Below are 18,814 nucleotides of genomic sequence, written 5' to 3'. Positions count from 1 at the left end.
AACCCCGGTCATTCATGATTTAATAGGGGCAAGTAGGTTTGGTTCATTTTCTCTTTAAAAAATTAAATAATAATTATAAAATATTGTGTTAATCTTGATTATCGTTTTCTGATATTAACATTTGTTTGATGATCTGACACGTGATTAAATGGGAAGGGGGTGAACGCAGCACTGTAAGCCCCGTGAATGCTTCACGGGGCTTACAGTGCTTCACATTACTTGAGTAGTAAATACTGTATCATTTGAGCAAGCTGAGTTATACTTCATTACACTTTCTCACCACGAGCTATCTAAAATACAGGCAACCAGGCATTATACTTCAAAAGTATACACAACTCAGTGTTCATTACCAAGACTCAAGGACTTTACTGTTAGGTAATGAAAAACATCCAGACTCTCCTTAACTTGATGAATTTGCTTTTTTTTCTTTCCGAGATTCTTGTCCTTGCTGCTTTTCTCCAAAAAGCCAGATGGGGGCGATGTAGTCCCAGCTGTAAGATATCCTCTCCCCCAGATATCCCACCTCCGCACTAACTTTGCAGGCTGTGTCCCAGCACAGGTTTCATGTCCTGCACAACCTCCCGCTTCAAACTATATGCACAAGCTCATATAAAATCCGTACTTTTCATGGTTTGCTTATCCTACATGTTCATTTCATTGGACAATGTTGTTGGTGGGGCAAATCTGGGATTCCTTTCCTCTCTTGCTACCCCTTCTCTTTGTTTTGGGTATATCGTGCTACTCGTTTTAGCGATTTATAACCAATTATCTAATTATTTTATAAGCCATAACTAATGATAAATAAAGATCCAAGCATGGGATGCAAAAGTAGTGCCATCAAAATGCTCATCTTGACCAGATCAATCAATCAACCAATCAAAAACCTCCGTTTGTTTTACAGTTATCAAAGATCAAAAGCTTAAAGTGAAAAGTTGTCAAAGATTTTCCTGATTTTTATCAGGTTACTGACTCAGCAGCACACCAATTTTTCATGCAGCAAATTTGCAAGCCACTAATCTCCCTAAATTAAAACCAAGTAACTGAAAATGTATGCATACAAAGTGAACTGTTCATGAACTATCCCGTCTTTCAACTACATCCTCGAATTACATTAGGAATTAAGGTTTTTAGCTCTACACAGGCAAAGCTGCTGTGAGAAAACTTCACTGGCTTATAGCTATGAGGAAGATAACTTTGCGGTACAAAATCAAAACACCATTACCATAATCAATTATATGTTCAACTACTGGAAAAGAAAAGAAGAAGAAAAGAGAAAAGCTTCATTTAGCTTCTCGTGGAGCTTTTTATACCTCAGAAAGCTCTCCTGGGGTTGTGGGCGTGAGGAAAGGATAAGCACCCGCCGTTCTCTCTCTCTTTCTCTCTCAGAGTATAGGTGGATGTGTAGACAGGAGTTATGACAAAGCACGGGGGAGAAGGACGGAAGGGCTGATCAGACTACAGGATGGAAAATGGGTGGAATTTCAATGAAGGGAAACAACTGAGTAAATTCGCACTTTTGTCTCTGATCTCTCCGATGTTCATGTGTGAAAACACAATGTTTGCATTGTTCCACACTCAGTAGCTTTTGTTTGGTAATTTTTTTTCAGCACAGATTTTGTGAAAACTACAGGGGGAAGAGAACATTAAACTACAAACTACCCCACATCAGATTCAGAGGGGACATTTGACTCATAAGAGATCCCAGCACATGGCCTTCTGTATGCTGACATTGTCAGAAAATGGCCTTTTTCTGCCTCTTTCCAGCACAAACATACCAAATCTGTTAGGTGGTGAATCCACAGAGTTCTCCAGGAGCAATGGAAAAGTTAGTGCTGATGGTGTGGATGATACTGGTTATATGTGTGGGGCTATGTGAAGATCAGTGCAGGGGTGGAGTGGTTTGTCAAAATTGCAGTCATCTCCCTCCAGCTCCTCAGCCTGTATCTGGGGCGTGTACTGCCTTGGAAAAAAAACCTCACAAGCTTGCAACTCCTGCAGCTCCAGCGAGCCAGTCCGGATTTTTACCCAGTTAGGGGACACTGATCACCATCAGCACCATCAGCAGCAGCTCTCTCTCTCCTTCAAACACCCCCACAGTCTTTCTCCCTCCCTCTGTCCGTCTGTCTATCCCTCTCTATAAGACCAGCATCTCCTTTCTTTGCTCCTCTTGTCAAGCTGCAATCATGTCCTCAAACGGCGCCGACGGGGACCTGCTGCAGATCCCTCTGGGCCTCATCAACAGCGAGGGCAAGTATCTGACTGCGGAAACATTCGGCTTCAAAATCAACGCCTCGGCCAGCAGCCTGAAGAAGAAGCAGACGTGGACCCTGGAGCAGACAGGAGAAGACGACAGCGCCGTGTTCCTCCTGTCCCACCTGGGCCGCTACCTCGCCACGGACAAAGACGGCAACGTTACCGCGGACAGCGAGACGCGCGAGCGGGACTGCCGCTTCGTCATAACGGTGCACGAGGACGGGCGGTGGTCGTTGCAGTCCGAGCCCTACGGCCGCTTCCTCGGCGGCAGCGAGGACCGGATCACCTGCTTTGCGCAGACCGCCTCGCCGGCGGAGAGATGGAGCATGCACCTGGCCGTGCACCCGCAGGTCAACCTCTACAGCTTCGCCCGCAAGCGCTTCGCCCACCTGAGCGCCCGGCAGGAGGTGTCAATAGATCGGGATGTCCCCTGGGGGGTCGACTCGCTTGTGACCCTGGTGTACCGCGATCAGCGCTACCACCTCGAGACTTCTGACAACCGGTTTTTGCGCAACGACGGCAACCTGTCCACCGCAACGGACAAGGATACCGGCTACATGCTCGAGTTCCACTCCGGGAAAGTGGCATTCCGCGACTGTAACGGTCGCTACCTGGCCCCCGTAGGCCCCACCGGCACTATGAAGTCTGGGAGGAGCACCCGGGTGGGAAAGGATGAACAGTTCGGCCTGGAGCGCAGCCACGCGCAGGTCGTGCTGACTGCAGGCAACGAGAGAAACGTCTCCACAAGGCAAGGTGAGGCTGTACAGCTGCACTGACCCAAGAGACACCAAGTAAAAGAAATGCAGTTTCACCGTGAGGTCACCGCATAGCTGGACACAGCAGGAGGCAGCTGTTGCGTGTCTGCATGAAAAAGTAGAGCAGAATTAGAGACCCCCGTTAGCTCATTTTCCTCCCACACCATGTGTTTTTCATTATCGCCCCCCTCCCCTCCGCTTTTTTTTTTGTAGTTGTTGGGGGGCGGGGGGCAGTCCCTGCCAGTTTAACATTTTTCCTGCAGTAATTCTACCCCTGCTCTGTGGTTGCTGGCCCCGGGTCAGCTTCAGTCTGCAGCTGTGCATCGTTCTTTATCTCAGAACAGACAGAAAACGAGGGCAGATTTGCTTTGGAGACAATGGGAAAATGGTGGAGAGGCAGAGAACGCGGGCCACAAAGAGCGAGGTGTGCCTTACACAGGTCTTTATCCCACATGCAACCTCATTGTCTCGTTGCCTCCCGGTTTCTAATTGATTCTGTGCACAACATTAGCGGGGATTTATCAGTGTGTGAGTGAGTGTGAGACAGACAGAGAGCATACCAAGGGAAATAGAGGATGGTTTGCTTGAATGAGGTCAGTGTATGTAAGGCAGTGACTTGTGACCTAAATTGTGACCATAATTGAAAGGCTGATGGAAAGCAGGACCAGGGGACTTGGACTTATAATTCATCACAATTTCCTTTCTTTGTTAAAGAAATAACAGTGCTGCTGCATTTGTACAAACCACTAATGGTTCAGTGGGCTCAATATGGGCATTGCACAAGCATTTTGTTAACTGGCAGCTTGGGTGTCAGTAATGAGGACAGAGACATTTTTACTCTCTCAACTCTTCCAAGGTGGACTGGTTTTATGTAATGCGAGGCTGAGTCCAGTTTCGTGTCTTTGTAAGAAATCTACTGGTCAAATCTTCCCTATCAATAGATGTGTTAAACTCGCGCTAAATTCATATTCAAACATATTAACACGTTTCTTCTTCTGGTATTCAAAATATGTTGTCTCGATGTGGGTTGCAGAGATGATGGGGCTCTGCCATTTCACCACATCCCAAAGGTGCTCTACTGGATGACTGTGGAGGCTATTTGAGTACAGTGAATTTGTTTCCATGTACCGGTTTAAGATGATTTAAGCTTTGTGACGTGGTGTGGTATGCTGCGGCCACAAAGGGATGGACATGGTCAGCGACAATACTCAGGTAGGCTATGGTGTTCAAACAATGGTCAGTTGGTACTGAGGGGCCCAAAGTATGACAAGAAAATATCCACCACACCATTACACCACCAGCCTGAGCCAGTAATATACAGTAAAATAGATCCATGTTTTCATGTTGTTTATATCAAATCCTGAACCAATTAGCCAAATGTTGCAGCAGAAATTGAAACTCAACAGAGTAAGAAAAGCTTTTTCCAGTCTTTTGTTGTCCAGGTTTGGTAAGCTTCTGTAAATTGTAGCCTCAGTTTCCTGTTCTTAGCTGACAAGACTGGCACTCAGTGAGATCTTCTATGCTGTACAGTCCAGAGGTTGCCTTCCTGTTGCTGTCCTATCAGCTTGAAGCAGTCTGACCATTCTTCTCTGAACTCTGACATCAACAAGGCATTTTTGCCTAGAGAACTGCTGTTTCTCTGTAATTTATCTTCTCTGTAAACTGTTACTTGAATCACATCTCTTCTCCATTTTCATGCTTGGTTTAAACTTAATATCCAAATACATTAAATCTGATCACGGTCTCACTAACATCTCCTCATATGTAAGAACACGATTCCCTCTATGGAGGGATATGGTGGAATACCAGTCCCTTCATGTAATTGTTCATTACAAGGTTGGTGGATTTGTTCTGAGCAACCATGTCATGATTTATGTAAAATACGTTGCAGTTGAATTTTTAAAATGCAATTTTATGTGCCATTTAGTTCCATTATATTGTAGGAAAACCGCTTATATCTGCAAAACTGGCAACTCACACCAAAAAAGCTTAGACAAATATCATTACAGCACATGTATTTAATTCATGATTTGATTTATGGGTGAACTCTTTCTTGTTTTGATGAACTCACAATTATTTTTCAGCTCTACAATTTAGCTCATTGTTTTGGTTTTAGTCTCAGAGCCTATATTTGCAGATGGCTGCCTTTTTAAAAACAATTAATTCACTTTAATATAGTTGTCCAGTAAAAAACAAAGAAAAAGGGAGAAAAAAACAGCAGATTGGGGGTGAACTCAAGTAGCTATTTCCCCTTGCAGATGAAGTGAAACGAATTACAGCTTAAAGTGGGGAACATTTAAGGGGCACTTGTCATTTGACCTCAAACATGGCTCCAACTCAGTGGTCATCCCCCTGATCAGCAGCAGACGATTCTGCATGGAACAGCTGACTGGATCAGCTCTGGATCAAGGCGTGTTAACATATGGCTATGTAACACACACATTTGTTTTTACACAGCACTTGATTTGAATGGTTTGCTTTTGAGTTTCAAATCTTTAGCATATAGTTGGAGTGTACGTGTTTTGAGTCAGCAGGCTGACAAATGGATCATAAGCAGAGATGTTCTCGACACATTAGAATTCTAACTGATCAATGAAACATTTAATGATGAGGAAAAACTTTCTACTTTATCGTTACTCTGCTCAAATGACCACATCTACTTCTTCTTCTTTTATCTAGTCCCATTCAGGACTGGTGAATCCACTGAATGGGTGCAGTAAGGCCCAGATCTTTGTGAGTTTGAGACATCCTCTGGCTTTAAGAGTCTCTCGGGAGAAAGTTCATAAATTTAAGGGTTTGAAAGTTTCAGACATCCAGAGACAAGAAGGAAAGCTGACAGCAGTCTGCCCCACTTTTCTAGGCATGGATTTGTCAGCCAATCAGGATGAGGAAGGGGACCAGGAAGTCTTTCAGCTGGAGATGAGCCGTGAGGACAGGAAGTGTGCTTTCAGGACCGCTGCTGGAAAATACTGGACACTCACAGCTACCGGAGGACTGCAGTGCACTGCCTCCACCAAGTAACAACACACATACGCACACACCATATAATGTTGAATGTTGGTTAACACCCATTTTATTTCATGCATAACCAACATTCAGTGGAATAACTGGCTTGTTTATTGTGTGGGTGTGTTTCAGGTCTGCCAACAGTTACTTTGAATTGGAGTGGCGTGACGGCCGTGTGTGTATCCGTGCAGCCAATGGCAAGTATGTGACTGCTAAGAAGAACGGGCAGCTGGCTGCTACCATTGACAGCGCAGGTCAGCCATGCTCCTTACATTCCCAAATACAACGTTTTCACCAAAAAAAAGCTTTGATGCACATATCAACATATTAAATGTGATATGTGTGAAAAAAAGATGTTATGGTTCAGCATTGATGGTGCCTGCGCAGATGTTCGAGTTACCTATGCCACGTCCTCTAATGCCCCCATATACCCGCGTAAGGTGCTTTTATGAAACAAGCCACAGAGTAGTTTGGTCCAACCTTAATCTTTTTTCACTTCAGGGGAGGCCGAACAGTTCCTGATGAAGCTCATCAACCGTCCAATCATCGTCCTCCGCGGGGAGCACGGGTTCATCGGGGCTCGAAAAGCTGGAACGGCAACCCTAGACTCCAACCGAGCATCCTACGATGTTTTTCAGCTGGAGTTCCACAATGGTGCTTACTCCTTCAAAGGTGGGTAACTGTTTGAATAGAACAATAAAATTGTGTGTCACTTAGATGCAATGTGTTGTTTTGGCAGGTCATACTGTTTTTTTCTTACTAGAAGTCACAGAACGTGACTTATGTGAGACTAGTTAATGCATTTGAATACTTTCCAGGGAGCCGGGTCTAATGTGGATAACAAGAAATGTGCAGTTATATTTAGTGTTTTGTCATAGATATACTTAATATAACTGAAGCTACCTACACAACACAGCAGTTGTGCTAGAATGAGACAAAGAAGCTGACTGAAACCTCTGTAGCAAAAGAGCCTGTATCAGATTCAGATCGTTCAATAAACAATGCTTCTATTTTCTTGTCTCGTGGCTTTGATTTGATTTTCTAATGAATGTGGTGATGTTTGCCATGGTGTTTAAAATAGTGTTCTCCACAACCCAACCCTCTTCAACCCCACCCTGCTTAAGGGAAAGTCAATATTTAAGCATCTAATGGGAAAGCCATTATAGCTGTATGGATCACTCACCCGGGGCCATCTCCCATTTGAACCATCATACTCAGGCTTGACAGGGAGCCAGTATGATGCATTATTTTTCATCTTGTATTGTATTGTTGGCCAGTAAATTCTGATCCCAAAGTATTTTAAACATTTAAATAAAATTATGTCACATATCTTTTCCTTGAATTCCTAAACTAAATTGATAAAATTGATATACTTATATATGTGTACTGTGTGTCTGCGGAGCCTCATTAAGTGTGTTGTTTGTCCAGACTCCCAGGGGAAGTACTGGTGTTTTGGAGATGGCACAGCCATTGTGTGCGGCGACTCATCGCCTGTCCAGTTCCTGCTCGAGTTCTGTGACCTCAACAAGATGGCCATTCGTACTCTGAGGGGGAAGTATCTCAAAGGGGATCACGCTGGAGGGCTCAAGGCGAGTGCAGACTCCCTGGAGAGCGCCACCCTCTGGGAATATTGAGAAAGCACAGCTGGACTTCTCCACTATGCTTCAAACTAGAGGTAGTTAGTGTAGGTAGCAGTTCTTTCTTTCTTTTGCATATGTGTGCGTGCCTGTGTGCGTGTGCGCAGTTCTGAATTTGTTTGGATGGGTGGCGGAAAAATGACGCTGACGAGAGGAACCAAAGTGCTAAAGGTGTTTTGTTTTTGTTGTTTTTTAAAAATTTCTCAGTAATGATCTCATCTTACTGGTCTTTGTACTGGAGGCTTGGATTTACAACGACTTGCTGTTAACTGAATGCATTGTAGTGTGATTGCACAGTATTTGTTTCACTCCCAGTTAAACTTTACACATGCCGTACCTAATAACCGTCAGGACAGTTATTGTTATAAGTTGTGCCTATCTGTGGTAACTACTGGTGTAAATGAACGTGTTGAATACTATAACCCATAACTCGCAGTATCTAACCTTCTCCTGCTAATTGTCCTGCTGCCTCTATACGCTGCTTACATCTCCTATTCTCGTTCAAAGTGTAACGCATAATGCTCATCAGATGAAGGAATGTTACTGATTTACACGCGTCTGCTGTAAATACTGCTCTTTTTTTGTCACTCAATTATTGAAACCATAGCAACCATGGGAAACACAGAGCCAGGGGCTGGCAGATGTGTCTTTTTTTGCCTGTACACTCTTGGTGAATAAAATAAAAACAGTTTGAAAGGAGCTTCGAAACTCACTCACCGAGTGAAGGAGTCGCCTTAGCACAATAATGACACACAACGCACTCAAACGCACACAAATGCATATAAATAAAAATGCATTAATTCCAGCTGTTCTAACACAGCGCCCAAAAATGAGCACAATATTACAGCGTCCTTTTTGAACTACGTTAAAAGCACATGTTTGTGGTGATGAAGTGCCCGCCTTGGATTGTGTGCTGCTGCTGCTGCTGCTGGTGTGTAAACACAATGGTGGAGTCATCTCTCTGGCTGTGCCTTTCATAGAGTACTCTGTCTTTTCCCTTTCATGCTCGTACATTTCAATCAAGTGAAAAGTCCAATAAAGTTTACCTTCTCAACAGTGGATCGTCTTGTTTTTCTCTTGGTTGATTTTACTTGAAAGGGTTAGCTCCACAAAGAGAGGGCATTTGTGGGTTTGAGGGATTATTTCTAAAGATTCACACTAACTTCCATCTACATGTTCATCTGCTTCCATCTACAGCCAATTAGAGTGTTACAGAAACTGATATGACATTCATTTATTTTATGTGGGGCAAACTGATGTAGGCCAAAATATCTTTATTCCTTGCTTGTTTGGGCAGGACTACACCATGAGAACTCCTATAATAACTTTTTCAATGCAACACTAAATTCTTTAATGGCAGTTTAAATTGTTGGTTGTATGTGACCCTGATAAGGATAAGCGGAAGAGGATTGATGGGAACAATAACTGTAGAAACAGGGACAGTATAAAAGTTATAAGTGGTGAACCTTGATGAAAGGGTTAGTGATATCTCCTTATGAAGCCTTGGGCACAAATCACTTTTCAGAGTTATTTAAACTGGATGTGATGTGTGAAACCACACGCTTCCTCACTGCCTGACGACCTTTCAATCCAAAGTTCTTACAATGTGCTTACAATAACTTGTAAGTTATTCAGTGTTAAGCTTGCACCTGCGATTTCTTGCTGCCAGAGCAGCTGTCTTGCCTAATCACTCACTTCCTTGTTGTGGTTTTTATAGGATCATTTCAGTCATATTCCAATCATGATGATTGTGTGCAGTGACAAGACATTTTATAAGGTGTATATAGCCAGCCCTTGGCTCTGCTGCTGCAAAATGGTAGTGTGCTTACAATTTCATTTTGAGCATGCTCAAAGTACAGCCTCACAAGTTCCCTGCCTCTGGTCTAATCTTGCCCGTAATATAACTGAATTGATCCCATAAAAACAAGTCCGAAAAAGGAAGTGAGAGCAATATTGCAGATCACATGATTAGGTAAGATAGCTACTCTGGGAGCAAGAAGTCATCCTGCCCCTTTACAGGAATCCGCTTGATAGATGTAACTTTAAAACTGAACAGCTCGAGTCGAGAGATGACAGCTTGAACAAAATGCACATAGTGAAAAAGATAAACCTGATAATACTTAATAATGCTGTTTTTATTGTTATTAAATTGTGCATATGGATCAATAACAGGGCTCAGCTGATCTGTCTGTGCAACAACTGAGCTCAGCATTTGGGTCACATGTTTCTTCATGTTACACCTAAACAGAAAAGAAGGTGGACCTACATTATTATTCTTTTCATAGATTTTTTCCTCCAACCATCTTGTTCTGATGAGGCTATTTAGCAAATGCTGTTGTGTGTGGGAGAAGGAAGACAGAGCCTGCATCACGTCCCCCTGAGAGTGCACTGAGCCAAAACGGTAGAGGAGAAAGCCAGCCGAGCTCAAGAACGAGGTAACCTACTCCACTTTCTCTCTTCTGCAGACCAAATCTCAACTCTTGAACGCTATAATGGGTGCAAAACTTACGTGTTTGAATACACGCAAAAGCAGACGAACGATCATCCTTCATCTTTCACTGCAGGGTCTCTGCGTGTTGCCATGGCAACAAGTAATGCAGGAGCGAGGCTTTAGGAAGATGACTGTTGAAAGATGGAACACACATTGCTGAATAATCCCAGCAAACCTTGTAATAACCAAAACAGAACCGCCCTGTGTAACTACAAACACAGTTTCTGACACACTCACATGAGGACTGTGGAAATTAAAAGCCTGAGTGCTTATTAAATGGATTGGAGCGTCCACTGTGCTCAAGGTAATATGATAACCTCCCATGCCTTTTTCAGTCTGTGTGCATAAAGTCTTTAAGAGAAAGCACATGTCGGGTTTGAGCCAAATCCTCCTGCCAGAAAAAAGCTCACATGGCACTGGAGCGGAGGGACAGAGCAATGAACAGAAGTGAAGACAAAGCAGGAATGAGGTTTTCTTTCTCCTGGGCAATAAACGTGATAAAGAAACTCCTCAAAGTGAAATGGGACAGCGTTTTACCATCCTGAGAAAACTGTAAGAACAGTTGTTTTTTTATTTATTTATATATATATATATATATATATATTCTTTTTTTAGGATAAATTATGTAATGTGTCTATAGTCATACCAGTGGGAGAACTCTTGAGTAACATGCTAATACTAGAATGTACCACACTCACAATGACAGTGTTCTCATACACTATGTCTAGCAGCAGTGTCCCTTTATGCAAACTCATAAAAGGACGTTAAATCTTTTATGATTCTTGAAGTAAAAAACCATAACCATAATAAAATACACACTCACTCATGTTCATGTCTTAATGAGGACATCTAAGTGACATAATGCCTTCCCCAGCCTCTTACCCTAACCATCAAAAATGAATGCCTAACCCTAACCCTTAGCCTAAATCTAACTATAACCTAATTGTAACCCTGACACTAAAACCACAGTTTGAGCCTCAAACATGCCTTCAAACACGTGGGGAGAGGTGACTGTTGGTCCCCACATGTACAGTAGCATTGCAATTTTCTGTCCTCACAAGGATGTCTAAACATGTACACATATATCAGAGAACTGCAGCAGATGCTAGTGTTTTGAAGAAGCCCACAGTTGACACACTTCAGAATCATCTAAACTGCATGAAAACGTTTTCTTTTAATGTGCCTCTCTGACTGAGACAGGACAGACTTTGTTTAAGGGTAAGCTACTGTAAGATATGAAGCCGATTTCATTATTTATACCCATGATTCCTGTGTAACATATCGATGACTCTTTGCTGTTACTTCTGCACAGATCACATACTTGCAACAGCAGCAACTTCCCAGTTTTTAATTGCAACTCCAACTGTCTCAATGCTTTTTTAATGTGTCTACTGCTGCCATCTAGTGTACATCATTTAAAAATGCTTTAAACCTGATTTTCACTTTATCACCAAAGTATATGGGCACTTCTGTTATTCCTAGCTTAAACTATATCCTTAATTAATATTATTAATTAAGATAAATGATTATTATAACTGTGCATTAAGGCAAATATTGCCCTGGCAACATTTATATTTATATTTTAGGTGAGTATGTGGAGCAGTATTCTGGTGCATTGTCTCACAATCCAAAGGTCCTGGGTTCATATCCATCACCTGGCTGCAGCCTTTCTGTGAGGAATTATGTTAATTGGTGATTTAAAATTTCCCATAGGTGTGAATGGTTGTGTGTTTCTATGTCTTAGCCCTATGACAGACTGGTGACCTGTTCAGAGTCTACCCAGTGTCTCAGCCCACGGCAGCTGGGATAGGCTCCAGCTCCTTCCCACAGCCCTGACTTAAATAAGCAGAAGAAAATGGATAGACAGAAGGGTAATAAGTGTTTCCAGCTTTCTGGAATATGTTTCAGTGAAGCCATTGCTGATTTCAATCTGAAAATGTTTTAATGCACAAAAGCCAAGTGTGTAAAAGAAATTTCACACTACTTTTTTGTTGTTGTTCTAAATTGTTGTATTACCGGTAATTTGTGTTTCACACCTCGCAGCTACCATATGGATTTACCCAGATTCTGGAATGACCCAAAGCACTTAGAACCCCCCCTTAAAGCTGCAACCACTTATACGAGAGTTCCAGCAGGCCTCAGGTCAGTTTCAAGGTTGGCTTGTTCTGTTTTTACAGTTTGTTCCCATCTTATTTGCTCCTTTATATTACTGCATACACTTCTTCAAGGGTACAGATAAGAGACGCAAATGCACTCACCCAAATACACGCGCACAATGACAAGCTATCACAGTACCTATTTACCAAGTGATAGCCACGTCCCGCCAGACAGAGTTGGTCAGCGAGACACAGAGAATTTAGTTCTGTACTTCGTGCAGGGGCGTAATTTCCAGGGGGAGTTAGGGGGGTTATGACCCCCCAATAAAATTATGAATTATCTTGCATAAATAGGCTGTTGATTTTCTTTACTCATTTCAGTTATTACCAGCAGAATAGTTCCATGTTTAATCATCTGTGAATTTACCCAGATTTTTTTATTTATTTAGACAGAGATCTTGACCCCCCCAATGTTCAGCAATGTTCAGCAATGTTACGCCCATGACTTCGTGACAGTAATTACACGCTTCATAAGAAAAATTTAGCGAGTACAGTTTTCTAAACCCCATTACTTGCATCACATAAATTCTACTCATGCCAGCCACCTGCTGTGCGGTCAATGTGTTCGCATCATCACACCACTGACAGCTTCTTCAGGGTGGTGCTGGTAGGTCCGCACAGCCAGTTACCACTGGGCAGCCTGATGCTTTCCAAATTTCTTTTGGAAGACCAGCAGCGCTTTTAATTACAGGTAGTGCGCTTTAATCATCAGATTATAGAGCATGTGTATTTGCATCAAACAATGGGTCTTTGTGGCAGGACTGTCATTAAAAAGAAACCTTCCACACATGGTGTAAACATAACTGCACGTGACAGGACCTTGTTTGCGAGCATGTATGACTGTTTTTTTTTTATTTTTTATTACCACCAGACTTCAGGTTGTGACCACAATAACAAATTCAGGTGTGGGTGGAAATGTTGAGTCAAAGGAATGAGAGAAATGAGCCAATAATTCAAAAGCAAAGGTGTAATCACAGAGCAGAAGACGGTGCACACATTTAGTTGGGAAGGGGAAGATTTACTGGTGACAGACTCACTGTGGTTAAGTCTCAAGTTTGACCACTGAAATGGGACTTACATGCTTCTTTTAGATAGGAAAATCAAAATAACTTCTTCGCAGTTCAGAATCATGATTTATTTTATACTGGGCCTTGTAGCAGTCCCTTAATTCATCCTCTGTCAAGTAACAAGTTGCAGCTCCCTCCTAGCTGTTTTTTTTAGCCAGCTTTCTTCTGATTGGCCACCCTTTGCAAACACAGGGTTTGATCAGCAGGTGGGGGTTCTTGCTCACCGCCAGAGCTGTATTTCTGCTGGTGGGAAGTAGAGTGCTGCAAGAATTAAATTTTACGATGAGGATTCAGAAAGGTATAGCATCCCCATTGTTCCATTAATAAAAAATAAAAAAAAAAGGGGGGGGGGGGATTAGGATCATTGCAGTAAATAAGCAAACGCAATGGTGGGATGTAAAAGGGCTAACCATGGGTTGTAAATTAACTACAAAGCTTCGACAGAAGCTTGTTATTGTATGCACACTGTTGTAAACTGTGGAAATGATTTATGATATCCGGGTTCCTGTGAAATACACTGGCATTGAGTTCCATGACTCACAAACGCTGCAAACAAACGCACGTGTTCGACTCTTTCACACATGTTGACATAAGCGCTGAAAAGACATTAAATCCATAAATCATTTATGTTTCCATGCTGCCAAATCGGGTGTGCTCCGTGGCTTTCAGAGTCTGAACTTGAGCGATTTTGAGCGGAGAACGACCGGGTGGGGTCGTATCGGTGGAGCAGCCTATAAATAGCCTGGCTGCATGGAGCTGCATAAAGCTGCACGTGCGCCGGGATCGTCGGGATGTCTCCGTCAGGGCGTCCCAACACGGTCCGGCTTGTATTCCTGGGAGCAGCGGGGGTTGGCAAGACCGCGCTCATCCACCGATTCCTCCACGACGGATTCGAGCACAAGTACACGCGCACTGTCGAGGAGCTTCACGTGCTCGAGTATGACACCGCGGGCTCTGAGGAGAAGATGCGGCTGGAGATACTGGACACGAGCGGCAGCTACTCGTTCCCGGCTATGAGGGAGCTCTGCATCCGACACAGCGACGCCTTCGCCCTGGTGTACGCGGCAGACGAGCCCGACTCCTTCGAGGAGGTGCGTCGACTGCGCGCCGAGATTCTGGAGCTGCGCGGCGGCGGCAGGAGCGTGCCCATCACCGTGGTCCGCAGCAAAGCGGATCTGACCGAGAGCGAAGGTCGAGCGCCGGTTGCCTGTGACGCCATGGCCACGGTGGAGGCTGAGTGGGGCGCAGACTTCGTGGAGGCGTCCGCGAGCACGGGCAGAAACGCGGTCGGGGTGTTCAGCTCGCTGCTGCAACAGGTGAACCTGCCGCCACGACTGAGCCCCGCGGCGTGGACACGCAGAGACACCGTGCCTAGGCCCCGAGCTAGGAAGAGACCCTCGCCGAAGAAGCACAACAGCTGTGTTCTGTCGTAGAAACCGCTGCAGCTGGACTGCGCCTGCTCAGTTTCGAGCCCGTTCTCACTCTAAAATGTTACGCTTTGGAGCGTGTTGCAGTTTAACACCTGTTCACGGGTGACGGCTCCTCGGGTCACTTTAATGTGTCTGAAAGCCAGCGGGGCCTGTAATGCTCATAGTTTAAGGGGAGCAAACGGGATGATGCACTTTATTTGAGTCCTGTTTTGTGTGTACATTTTTATATGGTGTCAGTAAAATAACTTTGTTGTAAAATGTGTCCGGTGCTTCATTTGTAAACCTTCCACTGGTCTTGGCACATCTCAAACGAGTCTGTCTATGCGTGGATCATAGAGTTAAACACCAATGTGAACAAGTGTCTGATGGGCCCTAGAGCTTTTTTCTTTCTTCAATAATCAGAAATCTCATAATGTGATGGTTAAAGTAACCATCAAAGCACACACACCTGTTCTTTTTCTCCTCTCATTCCCTTTGTCTGTTTGGTGGTCTCCTCTTTTTCCTCCTTTCAGCACCTCTCTTGCCAGTAGACTGCTACAGTCCCGCTCCCGGATGAGTGTTGAAACAATAGAGTACACTGAAAAAAAGGGATTGGCCAGCTCCTGGATTTACATAAGCATCTTGCGTGTATTTAACACAAGTGCCTCATGCTTTAAAGTTAACTTTAACTGCATAGTGTAGAAACTACATGATATGCAGAGAGGCTAGATTAAATTGTTCATATCATGTTCAAGTGAAGTAAGTCAATAATATATCAATGTTAAATCCCGCGACACTGCACGGGTTTCAGACTCGCGCTCTTTAGATCGTGGTTTCAGGAAGGCATCCATCTCAGTCAAGTCGAGCAGCCACCTCTACTGTTTTTTAGTATACCAAAAAAAGTAAATTGGGTGGTTGTTACATTAAAAAAGTCTAACTTGTAATTTAAACACAATAATTTCATGTTTCTATATGAACGTAATTAAATCATGAAGAATCTGTACGAAATTCAACAACTTAATTTGTTCTTGTTGACATTACATGATACAATCTAGTAAGAGCGGTTAGTTGCTGAACTCATGGAATTCACAAGATCGCACAAGATTTCAAACTGCAGGAAAATCACTGGAGTTATAAGAGGCAGACAACTACACACACACCACGTGCATGCTATTGCTATTTATTGTGGATTATTACAAAAACAAAAAAATTCTGCATCAAATACAGGAAATCATAGCTTTCCTACATTTGCTAGGTTGTTGGCATGGTGGTTAGTGCTGTTGCTTCACAGTAAGAAGGTCCTGTGTTCAAACCCACATTCTGGCTAGTTTGCAGGTTTCTCTCTGGGTATTCTGGTTTCCTCCCGCAGTTAAAAGTCATGCAGTTGTTAGAGTTAGGGTTAACTGGTGATTCTAAGTTACCTGTGAATGTAAGTGTAAATGGTTGTTTGTACCCTGCCTTGTAACCTATCACTTCAGGGTTATTTCCCAACCCCCCTGCAACCAGGATAAAGATAGAAGGATGGTAGTTGTTGAAGACCTATTCAATTTTTATGGTAACCAGGATCTAGACCTTGTAAAAAGTAAAGTGTGCGTGTTAGTCCCCATAGGGAAATAGTTCCTCTGCATTTAACCCATTCACCCAGTGAAGCAGTGGGCAGCCACCAGTGCAGCGCCCGGGGAGCAGTGTGTAGGGATGGTACCTTGCTCAGTGGAGTCGAACCCCCGACCTTCCGATCATGGGGCCACCACTCTACCTACTGAGCTATCCCTGCCCGTTGTTGAACATTATGTAATATGAAGACAGCATGTAGTATTTAAGTGACCAATAGTATTGGGATAAAAGTTATTGAATAGTGTTGAAATAAAATGACAAAACTGTGAAGGATTAAAATATTCCAAGAGCTCAACTTACTTCATCTGAACATGTTTCAATCGTGTTTTATGAACACAAAATGCCGATGTTTATTGATTATGAAAAAGTTGATTTAACTCAGTTGTTTAAGTTTCTGCCAAAGCAAAACATTTGTGTGCAACCAATGTCCACTATTGAATCAAGTAAATCCAACATGGCCTTTTTTTTTCAGTGATAGAGCCCAGAGAGCTTTTATGAGAAAAAGCACTTTTGTGAGGTCCCCACTTAGAACATTTATAAACTTCTTTTTTGTCAATAAATAAGTGAATGAATAAATTAATGGATAAATGATCTTGTGAAGGCAGCCTGGCTCTTTCTGGAAACTTTCTAAAAAAAAAAAAACTAGACACCCCCCCCCCCCCCCCCCCCCCTTGTTGTTTCGTTTATTTTGGAAGTAGCTAGCTGACCTTGGGAGATACCATTAGTTTTATCAGTGTAGGGGAGGAAAAGGCAGGTCAAATGCAAATAAAACTACTAGATTTTACCAGTTATGATAAAAAAAAAAAAACTAAACAAAAGACTATATCTATGTTTTGTTAAAATATGAGTAAAGTTTGAGATGATACAGTTCTGGTCTTTTTAAATTCTTCTCTTGGATGTACCCGCAAATATACATGGGCCCCTGAGGACGTGACCAGAATGGCAATTGGCAATTGAACCCACAGTCTGTCGATGCTGTGATATTTTTTTTTTAGAGAAAATGGACACTGAAAATCAGTTACAAATTACTGTGACTATTCAAATTTATCCTCTGAGAAAATATTTCTGATGGGAGTCTCTTCCATTTATTCCTAACATCCTCGCATTCCAAGCTTTCCAAGATTTACATCTTAAAATCGTTCCTCTGAGTTATTAAATCGATGTACAAAGCCGATGAGCATATTTTTTTCTAGTGATAATGAACAACAAGCGCCATTTTCGGCTTAGCCTGAGATAGTGCATCATAAAAATAGCTCCTTTCTTTGCTTGAAGTTGTGTCGTGACGTTTTAGACACACACACAGACACTTATATGAAGTAGAACAAAGGGGCTAAGCAAACACGCTGGTCTCATCATCTGTCCTCTCTTCATCCACTTGTTCTCCTCTTATTTTCCTCTCTTTATCACCATGTCAGTTGTAAAATCTGTTGCTAAGCAGATATTAATCGTGTCTGCCACAAAAGCATTAATATGAATGAGGAGCAGAGGCTCATGCAGCACACAAGGGCTAAAGAACAGAGGCTCCTGACAAGGATGAATCTGCATCATTACACATCAAAAATGTCACACTGTTGGATTAAAAGCTTTTGTTTATCTTTTACCAAGAAGAGTGAACAACATGAAAATTAAAGTTTGAATTACTTTATTTGTCAGCTGCACGTGGCAAGAATAAAAGAACACCTGTGCTCTTGGACAGGCTTCTCAGTCATTTAGATAAGGAACAGATCAATAAAAAAGAAAACCAATATACACATCTTATGAAACAAGATGATAAAAATACAGAATAAATAAAAGCACAATGATTCAAAATACATATAAACAGATGGGTGACAATGATGTGATTAAGAGAAATCTCTGAAACATGCCATGTGTGTTTGTCTTGGATTATTATTATTATTATTATTATTATTATTATTTTCATTCTTGAGAAACAACTGAGTGCACTATGGACGGAGGCTGTGATGCTAGAAGAGACTATTTCCATCACAACAGAAATGTTTCATCAGGCCTGAGATGAACACTCATGACAGCTTAGCATAGATTTACAGTAACCACACACACACACACACACACACACACACACACACACACACACACACACACACACACACACACACACACACACACACACACACAGCATAAATGATCCACCAGTGCACCTCAGGGGTGGAGGGTTCAGAGAATATTACAGCACTATATATAAAGTGTATCAGCTTTCGTAGCAATTAAGGTTTTTGTAAAGCCAACATACAGTTTTTCTTATTTTTATTTATTGAGTGTGATAATAATTGTCATTTACCAGAACTAGCATTAGTGGCAATTGTAGAAGCAGCAGGCTAGAAGTAAAAGGCATTAAAGGCAATGACGCAGAGCAAGGCTGTAGCCATGGAGTCAAGACTGGGGTGAAGCAAAGGCCTGGGTGGTTG

At 42.7% G+C, this 18,814-nt stretch overlaps 2 protein-coding genes across 2 annotated transcripts; both read left to right on the top strand.

The window, feature by feature from the left end:
* The first annotated feature begins 1,306 nt into the window (after positions 1 to 1,306).
* Positions 1,307 to 8,710, top strand: LOC113024494 (fascin-like). The gene is made up of 5 exons (XM_026171637.1): positions 1,307 to 3,006; positions 5,869 to 6,025; positions 6,147 to 6,268; positions 6,516 to 6,686; positions 7,443 to 8,710. Exons 1-5 carry the CDS (start codon positions 2,184 to 2,186, stop codon positions 7,646 to 7,648), a joined length of 1,479 nt encoding a protein of 492 aa, XP_026027422.1. The 5' UTR covers positions 1,307 to 2,183; the 3' UTR covers positions 7,649 to 8,710.
* A 4,264-nt stretch (positions 8,711 to 12,974) lies between these two features.
* Positions 12,975 to 15,162, top strand: rasd3 (RASD family member 3). The gene has a single exon (XM_026169349.1). The coding sequence runs from the start codon at positions 14,157 to 14,159 to the stop codon at positions 14,796 to 14,798; it is 642 nt and encodes a 213-aa protein (XP_026025134.1). The 5' UTR covers positions 12,975 to 14,156; the 3' UTR covers positions 14,799 to 15,162.
* The last annotated feature ends 3,652 nt before the right edge of the window (positions 15,163 to 18,814 follow it).

Source organism: Astatotilapia calliptera, chromosome 6 (genome assembly GCF_900246225.1).
Source record: "Astatotilapia calliptera chromosome 6, fAstCal1.2, whole genome shotgun sequence".
Classification (NCBI taxonomy): Eukaryota; Metazoa; Chordata; class Actinopteri; order Cichliformes; family Cichlidae; genus Astatotilapia; species Astatotilapia calliptera.
Note: the sequence above shows the minus strand (reverse complement) of the source record. Positions and strands in the feature narration are given on the sequence as shown.

Coding starts and splice junctions, on each gene's coding strand:
- rasd3 (XM_026169349.1), top strand. CDS start 14,157: ATGTCTCCGTCAGGGCGTCCCAACACGGTCCGGCTTGTATTCCTGGGA.
- LOC113024494 (XM_026171637.1), top strand. CDS start 2,184: ATGTCCTCAAACGGCGCCGACGGGGACCTGCTGCAGATCCCTCTGGGC. Junction 3,007..5,868: donor AAACGTCTCCACAAGGCAAG/GTGAGGCTGTAC, acceptor CCACTTTTCTAG/GCATGGATTTGTCAGCCAAT. Junction 6,269..6,515: donor TGCTACCATTGACAGCGCAG/GTCAGCCATGCT, acceptor TTTTCACTTCAG/GGGAGGCCGAACAGTTCCTG.